The sequence below is a fragment of the Diabrotica undecimpunctata genome, chromosome 9 (genome assembly GCF_040954645.1).
Source record: "Diabrotica undecimpunctata isolate CICGRU chromosome 9, icDiaUnde3, whole genome shotgun sequence".
NCBI classification, from domain to species: domain Eukaryota; kingdom Metazoa; phylum Arthropoda; class Insecta; order Coleoptera; family Chrysomelidae; genus Diabrotica; species Diabrotica undecimpunctata.
In genome coordinates, this window is record NC_092811.1 from 127,950,103 (window position 1) to 127,969,348 (window position 19,246).

Below are 19,246 nucleotides of genomic sequence, written 5' to 3' on the forward strand. Positions count from 1 at the left end.
AAGTATAAAATAGTCTATATTTACTGCCATACCATAAGACAGTACACAATATATTCATGTGCTAATAGGTGTAATAATTTAAGTATGTTAAAAAATGTCTTTCAATTGTCGAGAGTAAAACCGATGTACATACAATAATTATAATTTCACAAATTTTTGCAAATATGTTTATTTAAAAAGCTATGCCGTTGCAAACTTGAATATTTTGGCCATGTTATGCGACACCCGGAGAAATATATTATACTCCACTTAATAATACAAGGCAAGGTAGACGGAAGAAGAGTGGACAGGTTGAAGAAGAACGTCATGGCTTAGAAACCTAAGAGAATGGTTTAACAGATCCTCTGCATCCCTTTTCCGAGCTGCCGTCAACAACATTACTATAGCCAATTTGATAGCCAACGCTCGATAATCGAGCACGGCACATGAAAAAGAAGAATGCCATATGATACAACCACGAAAGTACGTTATACAACTAAAAGAGAATTAATTAGGCAGATATGACTAATAAAATATAAAGGCAAAGTTAGAAACTCTCGATTATTTTCAGTTCATTTGATAGCGAATTAAAATTAATTTATTGTACAAACTTACCTGTTGCTTTAGCTGTTGTTTCTTTCACAGTTTTCAAGGTATCTGCTTCAAGCTTAAAATTTTTGAAATAATAACACATTATATATGATCTCACGAGATTGTCCATTAATAACAGAATTAGTCTTTCTATTACTTTCTAACGCCATCATTTAAAGAAACTGCCACAAACACACTTAACTATCCAAAATAATAAGAAATCTGAAAAATAACAGCCGCACTTCACTTTTGTGTTACGCACCTGACTACTGGGAGGAGACTGATGACAACCACCTAATCCACCCTAAGCGGACTTCAATTTTGGGTTTGTGCGCCTCGCCAACTTAAGTGGCGTTGACAGTACATGGAAACTATCCGAACTATGAGGCAATGTACAAAAATGCATATAAACCCAAGCGTTTCCACCTTTTTTATTAATTATGTTTTACTGATTTAAAATATGAGTTCTTTTTCATTTTGGTCAGTTTTAGATTATTTGTGTTTTTTGGACAGTTTATATTAATATTTTTTTTAAATGTACTATAGAGATACTTTTTACACATAATATGCAACTACAGAGTGCGCTACTTTGTTGAAACGACATTGACGCACATATGTGTCAAGTGAGCGACGCATTTTAGCGTCAAGTGCATGGAAACGTCCCTACTATGACGCACTGGTGCGTCGTTGTTGCAGTTTGTCTCTACATTAAAGTTTTATTTCAAATTAACGTATCGTAATTTTCTTGTTTACAGTTTCCTTATTTCAAGGAAATACCATATCAAGTACATGAAAACTATCCGAACTATGAGGCAATATACAAAAATGCATATAAACCCAAGTGTTTCCACCTTTTTTATTAATTAATTATGTTTTACTGATTTAAAATATCTGAGTTCTTTTTCATTTTGGTCAATTTTAGATTATTTGTGTTTTTTTGGACAGTTTATCTTGTTTTTTTTTTAATGAAATTTACATACATTTTACACGGAATAGGCAAACAATCGAGTGCGCTACTTTGTTGAAACGACATTGACGCACATATGTGTCAAGTTAACGACGCATTTTAGTGTCAAGTGCATGGAAGCGTCCCTACTATGACGCATTGGTGCGTCATTGTTGCAGTTTGTCTTTTTTACAGTAAATTTCTTCTTTACAGTTTCCTTATTTCCTACACTCGGTTCAACCAGGAAATGTGGAAAGGTTACTTCTATGCTATTTTACTTTTCATCACGGCCACCATTCAAACCTTATTCTTAGCGCAGTACTTCAACCGGATGTTCGTAGTCGGAATGAGGATCCGCACGGTCCTGGTGTCGACGATTTACAGAAAAGCATTAAAAATATCGAACAGTGCCCGAAAGGAAAGTACAGTCGGCGAAATCGTAAATTTGATGGCTGTGGACGCGCAGAAATTCATGGATCTGATCGGTTATCTCAACATGATTTGGTCGGCTCCGTTACAGATCTGTCTGTCCTTATATTTCCTCTGGAAGGAATTAGGACCCTCTGTGCTCGCCGGTCTAGCTGTGATGATAATACTAATTCCCGTCAACGGATTCATTGCTAACAAGATCAAAAAACTACAAGTGAAACAGATGAAAAACAAGGACGAACGTGTTAAGCTGATGAATGAAATTTTGAACGGGATTAAAGTTTTGAAGCTGTACGCCTGGGAACACAGTTTTGAAGATCAAGTTTTGAAAATCAGAAATAAAGAAATTAAAGTTTTGAAACAAGCTGCTTATTTGAATGCTGGTACGTCGTTTATCTGGTCTTGTGCTCCATTTTTGGTAAGTAGCTTTAAAATTTGATGAAATTTTCTTTATATATTTATTTTTGGTTTTCAAATTTTGACGATAGTGAAATTAAAGATATAAAAGTGATCAAATAGAATTTAAAGATATATATTTTTCATATCAAGAGTAAACGTATTTTTGATCAGCTTTTTAAATTATTTCTTTTTATTGTTGTAACAATCTCTTGTGAAAAGAAATGGAATAGTTGAAGAATGACTAGAAGCTCATGAATGAAGAAAGAATGTTCCGAACGAATAATGTCTGTGGTATCATGTGCGAAGGAGGATAAATCAACCTTAAACCCGACACTGATTTAAATAAAAAAAAGAAATGAAATGTCATCACAGTAATTGATTATTTCTGTTGGTTACAAGGTTACATTTACCACGACATCTCCAAGACCATCTCATGTGCGATCTCCTTCCATCACTTGTCATTACACGGTGATTTCTGAAGTGGCTGAAGTTAATTTTCACATTTGTTGACTCCAAGCTCGGTATTAGTCAACGTTTGGTTGCTAGGTGAATCATTGACTTCAAATTAAGACTAGATCTACATTGGCCAAGTTTATAGCTACCCAGCGTCGGTAAAGGTTATAGTTTGCTTCCCGTTTAGCCCTGCCTACAGCCTTGGGAGTTTCTGTCGTTGTTCCTGCTCGTTCTGCCAGATGAGTTCTTCCACTCTTCCATGGTTGCTGAGCTTTCTCAGCTTGAAGGTTTCTATCCAAATCCAGGCTGATCCTCCTCAGATCTTAGTTCTTTGGATATCCATGTAATTGATACACTATTTTTCGGTATTTGTGTTATTCTTACATCAGATTTTGTTTTCTTCTGAGGTGGGCCATCTTCGGGTTGATAAAATGAGCAACTAACTGCTTTTCGACGATGAAGTTGCTTATATAATTCGTAGATAAGCAACTTAAGTTTGATTGCTAAGTTACTCTACGAGTCTATCACTGAAGGTATTACAGCCTATTTTGATTGTCCATTGACTCTCTGCTTCTTCGAATATGATCTTTTCCAGGAATTAATCTGACCAGTTTAGCTCATCGATATCCATGAGTGTTAATGTAAGGCACTCTCAACAAATCTCTCTGATCTCTTTTCCTTTGCTCTCTAAAATCTTGGTGGTTTTGGAGTTCAAATCTTTGCTGGTGGTGCTAAAGGATTACTCTCTGGCAAGTGGTGGAGCAAAAAAGTAATCAAAGCTTGCATTATCGCTGCCATCATTTTGTCAGGGCTTGGGTTAAGTCATGGACTATTATTTTTACGTGGACGTTATTTTTTCTCGGACATAAAATTTATTTTATGTCTCTTCAATGTAGATTATAGATTAAGAAGTCGTTTTGGTCTTGAAGCTTTCCCATGCTTTGACTTAAAAGATCTTTTCACCCTACATTTGTATATGTGAAGACATTTTGGAGAGATTTTAGCGCCCTCTTTTAGATAAAAACCTTGTTTCAACAAATTCATAAACCTTTTTCCCGCTTGCTGGACCTTTTTGGGTCCTTTCTGACTTACAGCGTTTTTGTCGACTTCGTTTAATAGTTCCTCGTCATCTTCGGAAGTATAGTCATAGTTTCTTGTTGCATATATTCCTGCTCCATTTTTGTCCCGTGATAAGGTGGATAACTGATGGTGGAATAAGGAAAAACTTTGGCTTCAACTCATTCATGTTCACTTCACGGGATAAACAACCACGACAAAGTGGCATGGCCGCTGAAGGGTACGACTTTTTAGATAAAACTTACTTAACAAAAATCTTACAAATAATAAAATTATAGATTACGAAACAAAATTTGAAAACCAAACCATATTTATTTGAAATTTTATTATTTCAGGTAAAAATCTTGTAGTTGTCGTCAAAATAGGTTAAATCGTGTATTTGGCAGTTCTAAACAAACAATCAACCAAAAGCTTTTTTTCTTGGTTATCAACATGTGTTCAACAAAAGATCCTAGATGACCGCGTGGTCTAATGCATTCTTTGTCGCTCTATAAAACCGTCTCTCAATACGCTAAATATGACAGAATCGATCGATCTGTCAATTGGTCTGTTGCTGAAAGACGGTCGATAGAAAGCAATAACAAAATAGGCCAGTCCTAGAAAAACAAAATTACAATAATTGCGGAAAAATTATATATCCGACTTTACAGCCCTCATCGGACGGAATTGTAGTCAAATATAATGACTTTGGAGAGCATAAAGGCTCTAAAGAAAATAAAAAATTTCTAAACACTGAATCAGATATCTGTCTACAATTTGAAAACTCATAATAGAAGAAAATGCAATAAACGATACGAGGTGAGCAAGGAAAAGGAAATTATAAAGAAGAAAAAATTAAAATTTACCAGGGGCAATCAAAATTTTACAGGACTACGGTATCTGGCAATCAAGTTTTGAGACTGAGTTTCGTAATGAACATATGTGTAGCGATAAGAATGGGAAAGGCGTGGTTTAAATCTAGAGATTTTTGACCTTAGGTAAATTTTTCAAGCAGCTGCAACAAACGGTCTCGTTGTAATAAAAAAAATTGAGGGAAGACTGTAGTTTTTGATAAAACTCTGGAAATCCACGTTGGAAAGCTATGAATCTTTACAAGGGGATGCTTGCTAATCCGGTGCCAGAAGTTTTGGGTTATACAAATATTTTGAGGAGGATAGGTAGGATATTGAAGATAACCAGCGGCCTGTGGCTTCGAAAAGTGATTGCAATTGTTTGAAAAGACCTTCGAATAAGCATCAGGACTATTACTGAATATGTAGATAATAATAAAGAAACTGTGGGTCAAATTTTGCAAGAGGAAATTGTGTGCTAAGCTTTTGCCCAGACTAGCTAACGGTGCAACTGCAGATGTATCGTAAAAATATTTGTTCTGACACCATGGAATGCATCGAAAAGGAGTCAGACTTCTAGTCACGGGTTATAACTGGTAACAAAACGTGGATTTTTTAATACGATCCTGACACCAAGCAATACATGCAATGAAAGACTCAAAACTCTCAAAGAGACAAATAAGAGAGGATGAACAAGTCCAAATTCAAGGTGACGTTGATTGTTTACTTTGATACACGGGGCATAGCATATATGGAATGTTAAATAGATAATGAATATTATTATTTAGAGGTTTCACGAAGACTCATAGAAAAATTCGAAAAGAGAAGCCGAAATTTGGCAAAAAAATTTCTGGATCCTACATATTTTGTCCTAGAACTATTTGACCAATAATCGGGTCACAGTCATGGAGCACCCCCCTATTCGCCCGATTTAGTACCATGCGACTTTCGCAAGTTCCCAATAATCAAATCCTGCTGAGGGAATCTACCACGGGTCGTTAGAGGACGTAAAACAAAAATAGGCGAAGCTATTCAACAACCTGTTGGCAGATGGTCTGTCGCACAGTAAAATATTCGTATGGAGCTGTGTAGGAACATAGATAAATAGCTAAATATAGATGATATATCGACAGAGTTCATATTTATTACAAATACAGTCCATCTAATTCACAAACCGTTGCACGTCATTATCTACGTCAGAGATCGAAGTTGACATAGTTGTCAAATTATAAAAAAATCCTGAATCCATTTTAAATCAAATAGAAAATAGAAATTGTTCTAAAAAGAACAGATTTTATTAAATAGGTAAAAATATAAAACAAGAGGTATTCACTTTAAAATTTAAAATAATAAACTACAAAAAGTGTCAACACCGCAACTGTCAAATAAGTGTTACCATTTTATGCCAAAATTTCACCTTCGTTCGATTACAGTTACAGTGTGTTCCGAACAATTCTTCTTCATAAAAACGCTTTATAATGCATTTATACAAATTAAATTAAACATATTGCTGTCTATTTCTTTAAGTTAACATTAATAGAAATCTTTAAATATTAGTTCTACGCGTATATAATAAAATATGTCTAGTGGCTGTCATGCCAGTGTACTCGGCAAAGTGATTCTAAAAAAGAACACACCTACCGCCTAAATATTTCGTGTTGGTATCATGTGACGTCACGGGCTATGACGCCAATGACATGCAACGGTTTGTAAATTAAATGAAGTGTATACACTTAAAAATGAGCCACTTAAACGTGTTAAACGAAAGTTGATACCTGTGAAATTATTACAGATCAAAAACATAGCATGACAGTGACTTATAACCTATTTTAACGACAACTGTACGTTTTATTTAGTTATGAAAAAATTAATCATAATTTTTGTAATTTTCTTTTATGTTTTGTACTCCCTTTGTCCAGAAATAATTGTCAGATTTGTTCTTTGTTGTTTATGAAAAGTTAATATTTTTGGAAAATTAAATTATTTTCGTCTCAACTATCCCAGCTACGAGATTTTTACTTTCATATGGTCAGCAAAAAACACAAAACCAAGTGCGAAATTTGGCATCCAAGTTTATTTTTTTTAATGATTCCAGTCTGGTTGAACGACAACGGCTAAATCCACTACTTTTAATGATAAAGTGAAGACTGTTGATCACTGTAACTCAAATACTTAAGGTATAAATCATAACACTATGAATTTTCTTTTTTATGGGTGTTATCTGCTGTGGGGAGATCCTTGTTTTAGGTTCCGGTAGCCTCTATAAAAAATAGTTGTGAAAATCTACATTTGGCCACCGTCTGTCAGTCAAGTTGTTTTGGTTTTGGGCGTAAATCAATACAGCTGATTAATGCCGGCTAAAAGGCTTTGATTAGTGAGAATATACTTTGTAAAAGTGTCTTTTGTTGATGCTATTGGAGCCAGAGAATGTGGTTTTGAGAATGAGATTGTTAAGTATATATTGAACTTAGATTTCGGACGTGTTTTTAAATTGTTGGCAAAAGTTTGGGCTGTTCTCTGGTCGGTTAAGACTTTGAATTTGTTCCAGAATTTATTGCTGTCTCTGTAGCCGACAAAGGAGGTAACACGAATCCACTGATTCCGTTTTTTATTAACTGTGTTTCTGCAGTCTCATCCTGGCAGGTAGATGGTTATATTCTGTTTTGAATGAGATTAAAGTGCCTCTGGGAGGAGACTCTATTTGGATTATCCCTTTGTAATTTGGAAAGGTTTTATGCTTTCAATTAACTTTACTATATTCTCATCTGTAGATAGTGGTTGTTGGTTTGATGGGAAGAGGTAGTCAATTTTACAGGAGTGTCAAATATTGTGTTAATATTGAACCGCCGATAGAGCAATCATTTGGATTGAAAGGTCTAATAGATCAGTTAGCTGAAAGCCTTCAGAGGTGGTAGAGTGGTCGCTGAATTGGGTATATCTACAGTACTTTATTGAGAAAAATACTAAAAAAAGTTCATCAGAATAGGGCTCTTGTGAATATCGTATGAGGGTAAGTTTGATTGAGGTGTTAGCTGCGTCAGACATTAGATTTGTAGTCTTGGTCTGCATGAAGGCAGTTAATCGGCAGCTGGAAAGTGCGTAACAGTATCGTAGCACGAGATATATACGACATATTATCGTCTTCATGAGACTTAAAATAATGAGGCAGAGTTTTAGAAGTAGCTTTATCTTTAGTTGATCTTCTATATTTTTCTTCGCATATACTCTTTTTTGCTTTAATTTTTCTAATATAGCTGTTGTAATCCTTATTTGCTTACTAAACTCTCCAACATAGCAGTAGCAATGGCTGCTACATCTTACTGTTTTTACCATGTTCCTATCATTGCAGCAGTATTGTGTGAATATATTTTTTTTTATTGTTGAGTTTTCTATGGACCGAAAAGAAAAGAAAACTTAGTCACAGTTGGTTTTTTTTTGTGTTTTGGACGGCCAATCTTCAATTTACAACCGATTATAGGAATATATTATAAATTATACCAAAGTCAAGTCTATATCAAATATATTTGGATAATACGTATGTATTGTGAGTATATTTACATAACGGTACAAGGAAAGTGGTCCGAAGTAAGTTTACAATCGGCTTGATTGAGCCTGGAAAATATCGGTAGGGAAATTTTTTGAGGAATAGATATTCAGAATGGCGAATAAAGAATTGTGTGTGATGAAACTGTTGTGTATTGTTGTTATCTTTACTTATAAAAGTTTATATCAATGAGGAAAGGTAAAAAATTAACTTCAAGAAACTTTTTTTTTATAAAACTCAAAATCTGGCACGTATTTCTGGACTATTTTACTTATGTAGTCCTCGTATTGAAGATTTTTATACTATAGGTAACTTTCGTTACTTTCGCAACCTATATCTACAGCGACCCAGTAAACCACGTTTTGTCAGCAGAAAAAATTTTCAAAGCCATGGCATTGTTTAGCATTATCGGGATGCCTCTGGCTCTTCTACCTATGCTGTTGGTTTACATTGTGGAGGTAAACAAATTTGAGAGAAGGGCATCCGAAGATTATTGGTCTCTTTAACAAAATGTCATATTTTTACGATTCTGATTATACAAATAAGTTCAATTGGTGTGATACAGTGAATTTAATAATTTAGATGATGTTCAAAAGATTTACTTTCAGTTTCACAAAGTTTCCAAATTTTCAAGGTAAACTTGTCTTTACTACTACATATAGCAGTGAAGTAGTCATATTTTTTATTGCAGACTTTTTTGCAAAATTACTGTGTTTTTAACTTCTAAACATTTATACTTCGTGTAAAAATTATTAGTAGCACAATTTTGATGATACAACTGTAGCTGATTAACCTGACTAAGATTTCTTGTAAAGTTCAAAGTTTTCTTGATCGAATAAATTAATCATTTTTCGGATTGTTATTTAATACCACACATTCCCCACTTCCGGGCCACCTCATCTCATTTATATAGAATATTATTTATATAAAAATTGATTGTTTGTGGGACGCTGACTTGCGTTTAGCAAGGTCAAAACAAAAAAAATACTATTGTATTAGCTTTCAAATTGGGACCTTTTCCACATCAAAGTTTAGGTGAAAAGAAATGTTTTTTTACGATGGTGATTTCAATTGTTTTTTTTTTTCAATTATTTAAACAAATTATATATATATATATATATATATATATATATATATATATATATATATATATATACTTGGCTGGATGTTAGGTGTTATTTTGATCATTCGGTATAAATAAGTGGTTCCCTGAGTAAGAAATGATGATATTTCCTGTGGATTAGAAATAATATGATCAATTAATACTGTTAAAAGCTCATGAACACTCCAAAACTTCTTTAGCCAGAAGTTTTGAACTCCGTGTAGTCCAGGAGATTTCCTGTTAAGGTCTTTAATAATGTTCGAGATTTCTTCAATATTGAAAGATTCATAAGGAATACGAGCCCCTTCCCATATCAGTTGGCGCAACACTAGATTGATAAGAAAATTAAATTTTAGAGAACAAAAAAAAGCGCAGCGTAAATTTTAGAAGTTTTAATCCATCAACATTTTTATTTTTAATGACATCCACAATTCTTCGAGGCATAGTTTTTACCAAGTTCTGACAAAATTCTAATGTAAACGAATCCCATATTTCTTGCAATTTTTTTTTCAATTCGTTGACGGACCTGGAAGGATGTTTTCTCAAAGCTTTTTTCATTTCGCGTCACAGTCTCTATCGCGGACAAGTCGGGACTGTTAGAAACCCATTCCAGAAGTGGTATTCCATGGTCTTCAATCCATTTTAAACTCTTGTTTGAGGTATGCCCACCTGCGCCGTCCTGTTGGAAGACAAAATCTTCTGCTATTCCATAATCGCTAAAAGAGATTCTTCTAAAATATTCAAATATTTGTCCGTGTTTACGAGCAGTCCGTTTGTCATTTTCCCTCCGAATGACGCGACTCCTACTGTCTCCAACACACACTTCAAATCTGGACTCATCGCTCCATTGTATTGAATCCCATTGCGAGTGAGTCCAATCTTTATGCTCTTTTGATTAACTTAGTCTATTTTTCTTTTGTTGTAATGTTAAAAGTGGCTTTTTCGTAGCCTAAAATAAAATGAAATTTATTAAAAACCATTAGTATTATTTTTTCCAGCTAGAAAACTTACTTTGTAAGTACCAAATCCTAATTTGTTGGCCTCTCAGTGATATGTTGATCTAGAAACGTGTCTTCCAATAACGTCACTCCATAAAATACTTAACTCCATGTAATTTGCTCGTCGATTTTTCACTATAATGCGTCTTAATGCCCTTCGATCTGCTTCGGCTATTTTACTTTTTCGTACATTTCTAGGTTTTGTGACGACCGAACCTGTAGTTTTCTTATCTTGTGTCTATATTTCTTACAGTATAGCGTAACAATTGTAACATATTCGCGATTTCCGAATTGGATTTCCCAGAATTCAAAAATCTAATAATGATTAAACAAATTTTCTCATCGATAACTTTACCTCGACGCATTGTACAATCCACAAACGGCAAAAAGCTGTACAATATTACAAAATACATTTGACATTAACTGACACTCCTCCTCAGTCCCAGCAAATTTTTTAAAATCTATATTTCGGTGTGTTTTATGATAATTAGGCATCAAGATAAGAAAAAAAAATAAGAAAATTTTTTTTATGGCAGCCATCTTGAAAATCCAATGTCTCCTGTGGGCGACATTGGGTTTCAAGATAATCAAAAATTCTCAAAAGCAATTTCTGTTTTATGAGTAACATAGCCATGATTTTTTATGAATACATCGGAAATTAACACACAACATTAGTTATATCATTTATTAAGTAATAAAATATGATAAAAAATAACTAGTAGATAATGCACTGGTATCAGTTCATTCACAACCTTGATGCTGTTTAGGTTTTCTTGGAGGCAGAGGAACACCTGAGATGTAGAACATAGATTTTGGCTGAGTTGACGCACTGGTCATAGTTCATGGTATAGCTTGAAACAGTTTTTGTTTTCTTGGATGCAGAGGAATACCTGGCATGTAGAACACCTGATTCTGGCTGAGTTGGCTGAACATCCGGGCATTCGGCATCTATTCTTCTTGGCTCGGGTTAAGATTTTTCGTAAATGCAAAGTGTGCTTTTTACGGAGCAAGTCTCGAGGGTGGGATAAAGTAACACTCATAATCTGGATCACTATCCTCCGAACTCTCCTGATGGCCATGGGCCAGGAAATATGCATACCCTTCTTTAAAACTGAAGAGATCCATAATATCTTTTCTGTAGGTTGTGGCAGTCCAAAATTTTTCAACCCACATGGATTGGGTTTTGTTTTGATTACTTTTCTGGCTGGACAATGCCCCCAGAAAGAAATCATTTGTTCGTCTATAGCTTCTACTTGAGGCTTTGGATTCAGCAAACAACCTGTTTTAACTGACCTGATCAGTGGTTTTACTTTCCAAAACTTGTTGGTGTTCTTTTCTTCATCCATTACGTCACCATCATACACAGCCTTCAGATTCTTTTGTATACAAAAGTATTTATCCTTTCGTATGAGGTGACTTACACATTCTGCTTTGGTTTTGCGGGCCCAATACATCCTAATCCGCGGATATCCCGTAATAGACACCATCAAACTTGCTGAAAAAAACTTTTTTAAATCTTCCACACCATCCAAAAGAACTTTCCCAGTTTTTTCACATACGTTCTGTTTGACTGATCTAAACTAACTCTGAAAATACTCTCAGGAATATACTTGCTAACATAAGCATGAGGTGAAATATTTACAGCATTTATTTCTGAACGAGTATTATCTGCTGCTGGAAAGCATGGTTTTCAAAATCTGAGTTTTTTTCCAGAAGTATCTTTTACTGCTACTCACGGCTTGTGTAACTGGACTGTTGTCTTCGTCAGCAGTGCTATTAGAACCCGAAGTAGTTAAGGTACCATCCGATATCGTTTCTTTCTCTTCTCCGTCAATTACCCCAATGTTAGTGGCCTCCTGCTCTGATAGCCATGTTGGATCTGCATCCAAGTCATCATCATCGCTGATGTCCACTTCACTGTTATCTCCATCAAAACGGTCGTCGACATATTCTTGACTTCGCTTAGAATCTGTAACAAACCATAAAAATATTTATATCATTAAAATTAATCGGTCTGATAGTTTTTATTAGTATTCACTTTAAAATGCTACCAGGATGTCACAGATTTGAAGAAAAATATTCTAATTGTATATTTTAATAATCAAATCCAAACGGTAAAAAAATATATTCTAAGTAAAAAACAGAAAAAATACTTACAGAAACTTAAACATGGAATCAGCCGGTCGGGACAGTCCACCATTTTTACTTCTTCACAGTCGTCAAATGCGTATGAATGAACTAAAAACTCACTCTAGCAGGTAATGCTACCTATTGGCTTTCAAGTGAACTACCTTTCACGGCAGCCAACCTAAACTGACATCCCAGGAAAAATTCCTAAACAAAGTGTGTTTTATGTCGCTTGTAGACGACGCTGGGATTAATTGTTTTGATGTCATTTTTCCATAGCTTAACGTAATTATGAAAAAATCAACGTATGTTGACATAAGTGAATGCATAGTCAGGGTTTAGTGAAATATTTTTTATTGTCGAAAATAAATAAAAAACCATAAGGGTAATGTTTTTAATAATTACTAATAAAAATGCTATATTAATTAATATGGGAACTTATAAAAACATGCAGAGTGTAATTTATTTATGGTAATCGACTTAAACTGCAAATTCCATAGGTGGGCCAACTGATATGGGAAGGGGCTCGTATATAATCTACGCCTATACTTCTGGATATCAGATGATTCTTCTCGATCCTGTCAGAAACATAACTCTTAAAACGTTAAATCGACAATGATTCCAACAGCTTTGCGAAACTGATCAGTAATAATGCAATAATGCACCTTCTGCAATAATGCAATAAAAAAACATTATTTTGCTGTATCTTTGTCAAATTGACATATTTGTATAAGTAGTTCACGCTTAACTTACGGTAACAGATTGTATTGTATCCCACATAGTTTTAAACAATATTTTATTACCGCTTATCGAATTTTTAATTTCCTAAATGACACTCATTTATCTGTGAAGCAGTAAATTTAACAATTTGTGCTCTTTATTATTGTAAACATAATTGTTGATAACCTTAACGCTAAATTTTCATCGGATTGTTGATTTGTCCTTATCGTGAGGATAATGCTTCAATTATCTAATAAAAAAACATAAATTGTTTGATAAAATTAACACATTTAAGATTTTTTTTAAATATTCGGAGCTCATGATCAGTTTTTATATACCATGTTTCTCACAAAAAGTTTTTAGACGATGACAGCCATAATGAAAGAGAATTATATTTAATGTTCGATGAAATTGAAGAAGCTGCTTGAAGATACGAGTAGTTTTGTCTAGAAATGGTTTTCTAAATTTAATAACTGCATTCTTCGACGCCAGACTCAGGGCCCTAAAGTGCTACAAATGCTTCATATAGCTAATCCTAATGTATGGTAGTAGGATCTGGCCCTCTTCTTTTTGATCATATCATCTACGTTGACAATATAAAGACAACTTCTATGGAAAACCGGAGGGAAAAAGAAGTATAGTAAGTACGTTGATCGATGAAATGAACTGGAATAATAGAGAAACTACTCGAATCAAACTCCGAGAATATAGTATGAGCAACCCCAGCAACCCAACATTAATAACCACTACACATCTGCCAAGATGTTTGTGTAGTTATTATGAATAGAAATACAAATTGCAAAAACATGTAACAAATTGTTAAATTTACTATTAATTATGATTATGTATTAACCGATTCTACCTTTTAATAAGTCACTTGGTGGTTGTACTTTTAATTCATTCTTAATTAACATATTTTTTGTCGATTGCTTTAGGTTTCTCTAGTCACTTTCGCTACGTACGTTTTGGTGGATGAAAAAAATATATTAGACGCAAATAAAGCCTATGTTTCTATCTCTCTATTCAATATCATACGATTTCCACTCAGCATGTTGCCAATGATGTTATCAAATTTAGTACAAGTAAGAAAAAAATCGCATTAATATTTTTCTGGTGTAAAAGTAACTTTTATTATTAGTGGGGAACTATAAAAACAGTCAGAATGGAATTGAATGTAGTGATAATTGAAGACAATTTTAGAATTTACTATATAACTCGATAGACTTTTAAATTAATAAAGTATTCCTCGATTCAGACGGTGTCGGAATAGAAATAAACAAGGTTTGTAACCCGGTCTACAGAGACGCTGATAAATCAACTTTTTGGGCAGTTCATATAAGGACTTTTTCACTGTAATATAAAAGTCTTAGCCATTTTAATTGCTAATATGGGAGCTCCGTTCATGCTCAGTGTCCTTGTTTGAGCAGATGCTGCAGTAGTAATTTCGTTTTGTGTCTGTTGTAATTTTCTCATTTTATCATCTTAAATTTTAACTTTTTTCTAGTCAAACAGATGGCAGAATATTTACAATAATTTCGGAGGATGCAGGCATTTGTGTTTTAGTTCCACGATGAACTGGTTCAATGATTTTTGGACTGCTGTCAGTGATGAAAAAATTATCTTTGTTAATTTTTGCAGGTGGGGCATTTTGCAATGTTTCATTTACTGCTGGAGTTGTGAATTGGGACTTTATAGACAATGATTTATTAATGACAGTTTTGAGTTCAGGGATGGGTTATATTTCTACTTGTTTATCTATTGTTGTATTTATGGCGTACATTGCATAAGCATCTGTCCACACATCGAATAGGGGAATAAGAAAATCGGAATCGTGGAAAATGTTGAAGTCCTTGTGAAATAATATCAAACGAAATATACACATACAATACATAGCACAAAACATAGAGTATAGAAAGTTAGGGAAACAATAACACAGCCTCACCAGAATGAATAGTAAATGAGCTGATTAAATAGAGAACGGTCAAACTACCAAATGTGCAATTAAAAGGGGAGAAAATAAAGACACTGATCCATCGAAGGACGCTCACCTGGGTCACAGATGGGTCCAAAATATGTGGTAGCGGAATCGGATTTGAATTTGAGCAGGCTCTCGGCTCCCATGCAGTCTTTCAGGCCTAGATCTTTGCGATCGTGGTATATGCGCAGGAGATAATATATGGGGCTTGCTCAGGCAGGACCATCTCTATCTGCTCTGACAGTCAAGCAACGCTAAGGGCTTTGAAAGCGCCCAAAGGCAGCTTTAAGCTGGTTCTTGAGTGCAAGAGAGCACTTTCTGATGTTGCTCTGACCAATAGGATTAACTTAGTATGGGTACCGGGACACACAGGCGTGGAAGGGCTGACGCCCTGGTAAGACAGGGCTCATCCACTCTGCCTATGAGACCCGAACCTATGATTGGAGTGCCCTTCAGTACTGGTCGGGGTAGTCTCAAATAGCTTCTTCTGCAGGGCTTCCAGGACTCCTGGGCTAGCTGTGGAGGTATGAGAGTCCACACAGTGAGGCTATCCAAAAGCCTTACAGCAAAATTTCTTCTTCTGGACTGTAGAATATGCTCTCTGATGGTCAGTATGCTCACCGGCCACTGTAGACTCAGGCGGCACCTTCATCAGCATGGATTTGCGGATGGCACACGGTACCGTCTGTGTAGTAAGGAGGAAGAAACCTCCTCACATGTCCCCTGGAAGTGCTCGGCAGTGACCTATCATAGGTGGCAGATCCTGGGTTCGACATTTATGCGACCGAACCAAATGAAGGAGTTACCCTTAAAGAGACTTGTGGCTTTCTGTGAGACGACAAGGTTACTAAAGGATTAGACGCTCGGAACGGCGGGAAGACCTCAGATTTGGAGCCCCTGCTGATAATACGGCCTAGTCCGTATGATAGAGATGATATAATATATTCGTCTTAGGAGATATAAGTGTCTGAAAGGCTCACAAATACGCCATGCCATCTACTGTAACCATTACCATAAGGAAAAAAACACTAGAAAATTTGAGGATCTATGATTCAAGCTTTTAAATAATGGAACAACCGCGGAGGAAGTAATCAACATGTGGACGTAGAGAAAAACAGGTATTAAACAAATGAACGGGGTTCTTTGGGATATAAAGATTACCATCAACAAAAAAAATATTTAAAAAACCACAAATGGTCAAAAGACGAAATCCCAGTTTAATTATGGAAAGCACGGATATTAGTAGTAACGAAGAAGTTACCAAAAAAATGGAATTGCTGAAGATATCTTGCTGAGACGATCAATCAGATTTTAAGTGTAATAGATCCATGATCAACCAGATCTTCTTTTAAGACAAAATTTTAAGTATGATGAAAGTGACGTCAATGTGTAATGTCTTCTTCTTCCTCTTTATAAGCAATTCTACGTGTTTATTGGCGGATTAATATATCTATGTCATATGTCTATATCAATACTTCTGCCGATTGGTGATTTATCTCTTGCTATTTTGGCCATTGCACAATACAATCAAGTTAACAAAATCTAGAGATATTACTTACATTTTAGGAGACGTTAATGTAAAAATTGGAGTAGGTACAGTTGAAAATATAGTTGGACAGTTCGGATTAGGAACTAGAAACGAGAGAGGAGAAAGGCTCATAGAATTCTGCCAAGAAAAGAATATGGTAATTACCAATACTTGGTTTCAGCTTCCTAATAGAAGACTATACATGGACGTCTCCTACGCATACAGAAAACCACATTGTCAGAAACCAGATAGACTTTATACTCGTAAATAGCAGATATAAAAACTCTATAGCCTCAGTTAAAACTTACACAATCTTACATTACAGACCACAATCCGTTAGTTGCTGACGTGAAAATAAAATTAAAAAGAATTGAACTCAGAAAACAACAACCAAAAATTAATGTAAGAATGCTAAAAAACGAAGAAATAAAAAACGAATTAAAAAATAATGTGAATGTTAATATGCGAAAAAACACTAACTGACAACAAACAAATTATGGATGTAAGTAAAAAGTGGTATAATATAAAAAAAACACATTACTGAAACCAGCTCAAGAAAGTTTGATACAACATAGGTCAGAGGCTAAAAAACAGTGGATGACAGAAGAAATACTATTAATAATAATAGTCTCCCGTTTTATACCGCTTCGCGGCTTTGGGAGTATAGCAGGGTAGTCTGCTATATCTAGGGCCTACGGTATACAAGGAAGGTAACATGACCAGTGCTACGCTTCAACCGCTTGTTATTACCCCTGGTTTTACCCAAGGTACTCATTTTATTCAGGCTGAGTCGACCTGGGGCCTATAGACATTTTTAAAAATGTCTAGTTATTCTTGCCGGCGGTAGGATTCGAACTCCGGACCACCGGCATGCGAGGCAAGCATCCTACCGCTTGCGCTACGCAGGCCCTAGAAATACTATTACAGATGGAAAAAGAAGGAAATATAAAGGAAAAGATCTACACAAGTATAAAGAAATACAACGAATAATTAAGGAAAAAATCAAAAAAGCTAAGGAAATCTATTTGATGAAACAATATAAAGAGATAGAAGAACTAGAAACAAAATATGATATAAGAAATATGCACAAAAAAATAAGAGAAGTGACTGGAATGGATCGAAATAGACAACAAAGGCACATAAAAGACAAAAAAGGGGTACTACTAATAGATTTACCAGAGAAATTAAGACGATGGGAGGAGTAGGTTAGAGAACTTTTCCAAGATAAAAGAGGTGAAATGCAGAAAATACAAGGATTAAATCCTTTGAGAGAATATCACGATAGATGAAATCAAATATGCTATCAAAAACTATAAAGACAATAAGGCAGCTGGATTAGATGAAATACCAGTAGAACTGTTAAAATTAGTGGAAGAGGATAACGGAAGTATTGGCAGATTTATTCAACACGGTGTACGATACGGGAATAATACCACAAGAGTGGCTGAAGTCAGCATTTATAACCATCCCTAAAAAACAAGCAGCAAAAGAGTGCTCTGATTATCGAACACTGAGCCTCATAAGTCATACTTTAAAAGTACTGCTGAAAGTAATACATAAGAGAATATACGAAAGGCTAGAGGAGGATATTAGCGAATCGCAGTTCGGGTTCCGAAATGGAATGGGTACTCGAGAAGGACTATTTGTCATCAACATATTGATTCAGCGATGTCGGGATGTAAACGTTGATCTACACTTGTGCTTTGTTGAGTACGAAAAAGCTTTCGATAAAGTAAGACATGAAAAACTAATATCAATACTTATGGACAAGCGCATTGACAGTAAAATCATAAATATAGTGCAAACATTATATTGGAACCAAAGTGCCATAGTTCAAATTGATGGGCAACACTCAAAAGAAATGAAGATCTGTAGAGGAGTTAGACAGGGATGTGGTTTATCGCAACTTTTGTTTAACTTATATTCTGAAGAAATTTTCCAAAACACGCTCAATAATATCAAAGCGGGAGTTACCGTTAACGGAAAATTAATTAACAACTTATGATATGCAGACGACACTGTGATCATAGCAACGAGTATAGAAGATCTACAACATCTTATCGAAAGCTTAAGTATAAATAGTGCTGAGATGGGAATTACTATAAACGCTAAAGAAACGAAGTATATGCTAATTACAAAAAGACCACAAAATATACATCACCTATTGACAATCAATGGTAACGTGATAGAACAAGTAGAAAAATATCAGTACTTGGGAACTTTGATTATGAAACCAATGATCATACTGCAGAAATAAACAGGCGAATAGAGATTGCCAGATTACCATTTATACGAATGAAGCCACTCCTAACGTGCAAAAATCTAAATTTGAAGATCAGACTACGTACTATTCGCTGTTATATAGTTTCAATATTATTATATGGAGCTGACTTGGACATTAAAAAATGCAATTTAAAAAAAATCGAAGCTATCGAACTCTGGTTATACCGCAGAGTATTAAAAATATCATGGATTGGTAGAATTACAAATAATCACCACTATACAAACCAGAAAACTGGAATACCTAGGCCACGTGATGAGGGGACCA

The 19,246-nt window shown here is 34.9% G+C and overlaps 2 protein-coding genes across 13 annotated transcripts in view; one reads left to right on the forward strand and one right to left on the reverse strand.

The window, feature by feature from the left end:
- Window positions 1–19,246, forward strand: part of MRP (Multidrug-Resistance like Protein 1) — a 197,852-nt gene that overhangs the window by 54,637 nt on the left and 123,969 nt on the right. For 8 of the 12 annotated variants that reach the window (XM_072545236.1, XM_072545239.1, XM_072545240.1 and 5 more), the window contains exons 7-8: window positions 1,730–2,363; window positions 8,557–8,706. In XM_072545236.1, coding sequence (XP_072401337.1) covers window positions 1,730–2,363; window positions 8,557–8,706 — 784 coding nt within the window. Of the gene's footprint in view, window positions 1–1,729; window positions 2,364–8,556; window positions 8,707–14,130; window positions 14,278–19,246 lie in introns of all 12 variants that reach the window. The other 4 variants (XM_072545235.1, XM_072545245.1, XM_072545244.1 and 1 more) reach the window with 1 other exon arrangement.
- LOC140451438 (uncharacterized) lies at window positions 11,597–12,617 on the reverse strand. Its single transcript, XM_072545248.1, has 2 exons — window positions 12,506–12,617; window positions 11,597–12,317 (listed from the first exon to the last, which is right to left on the reverse strand). Exons 1-2 carry the CDS (start codon window positions 12,546–12,548, stop codon window positions 12,013–12,015), a joined length of 348 nt encoding a protein of 115 aa, XP_072401349.1. The 5' UTR covers window positions 12,549–12,617; the 3' UTR covers window positions 11,597–12,012.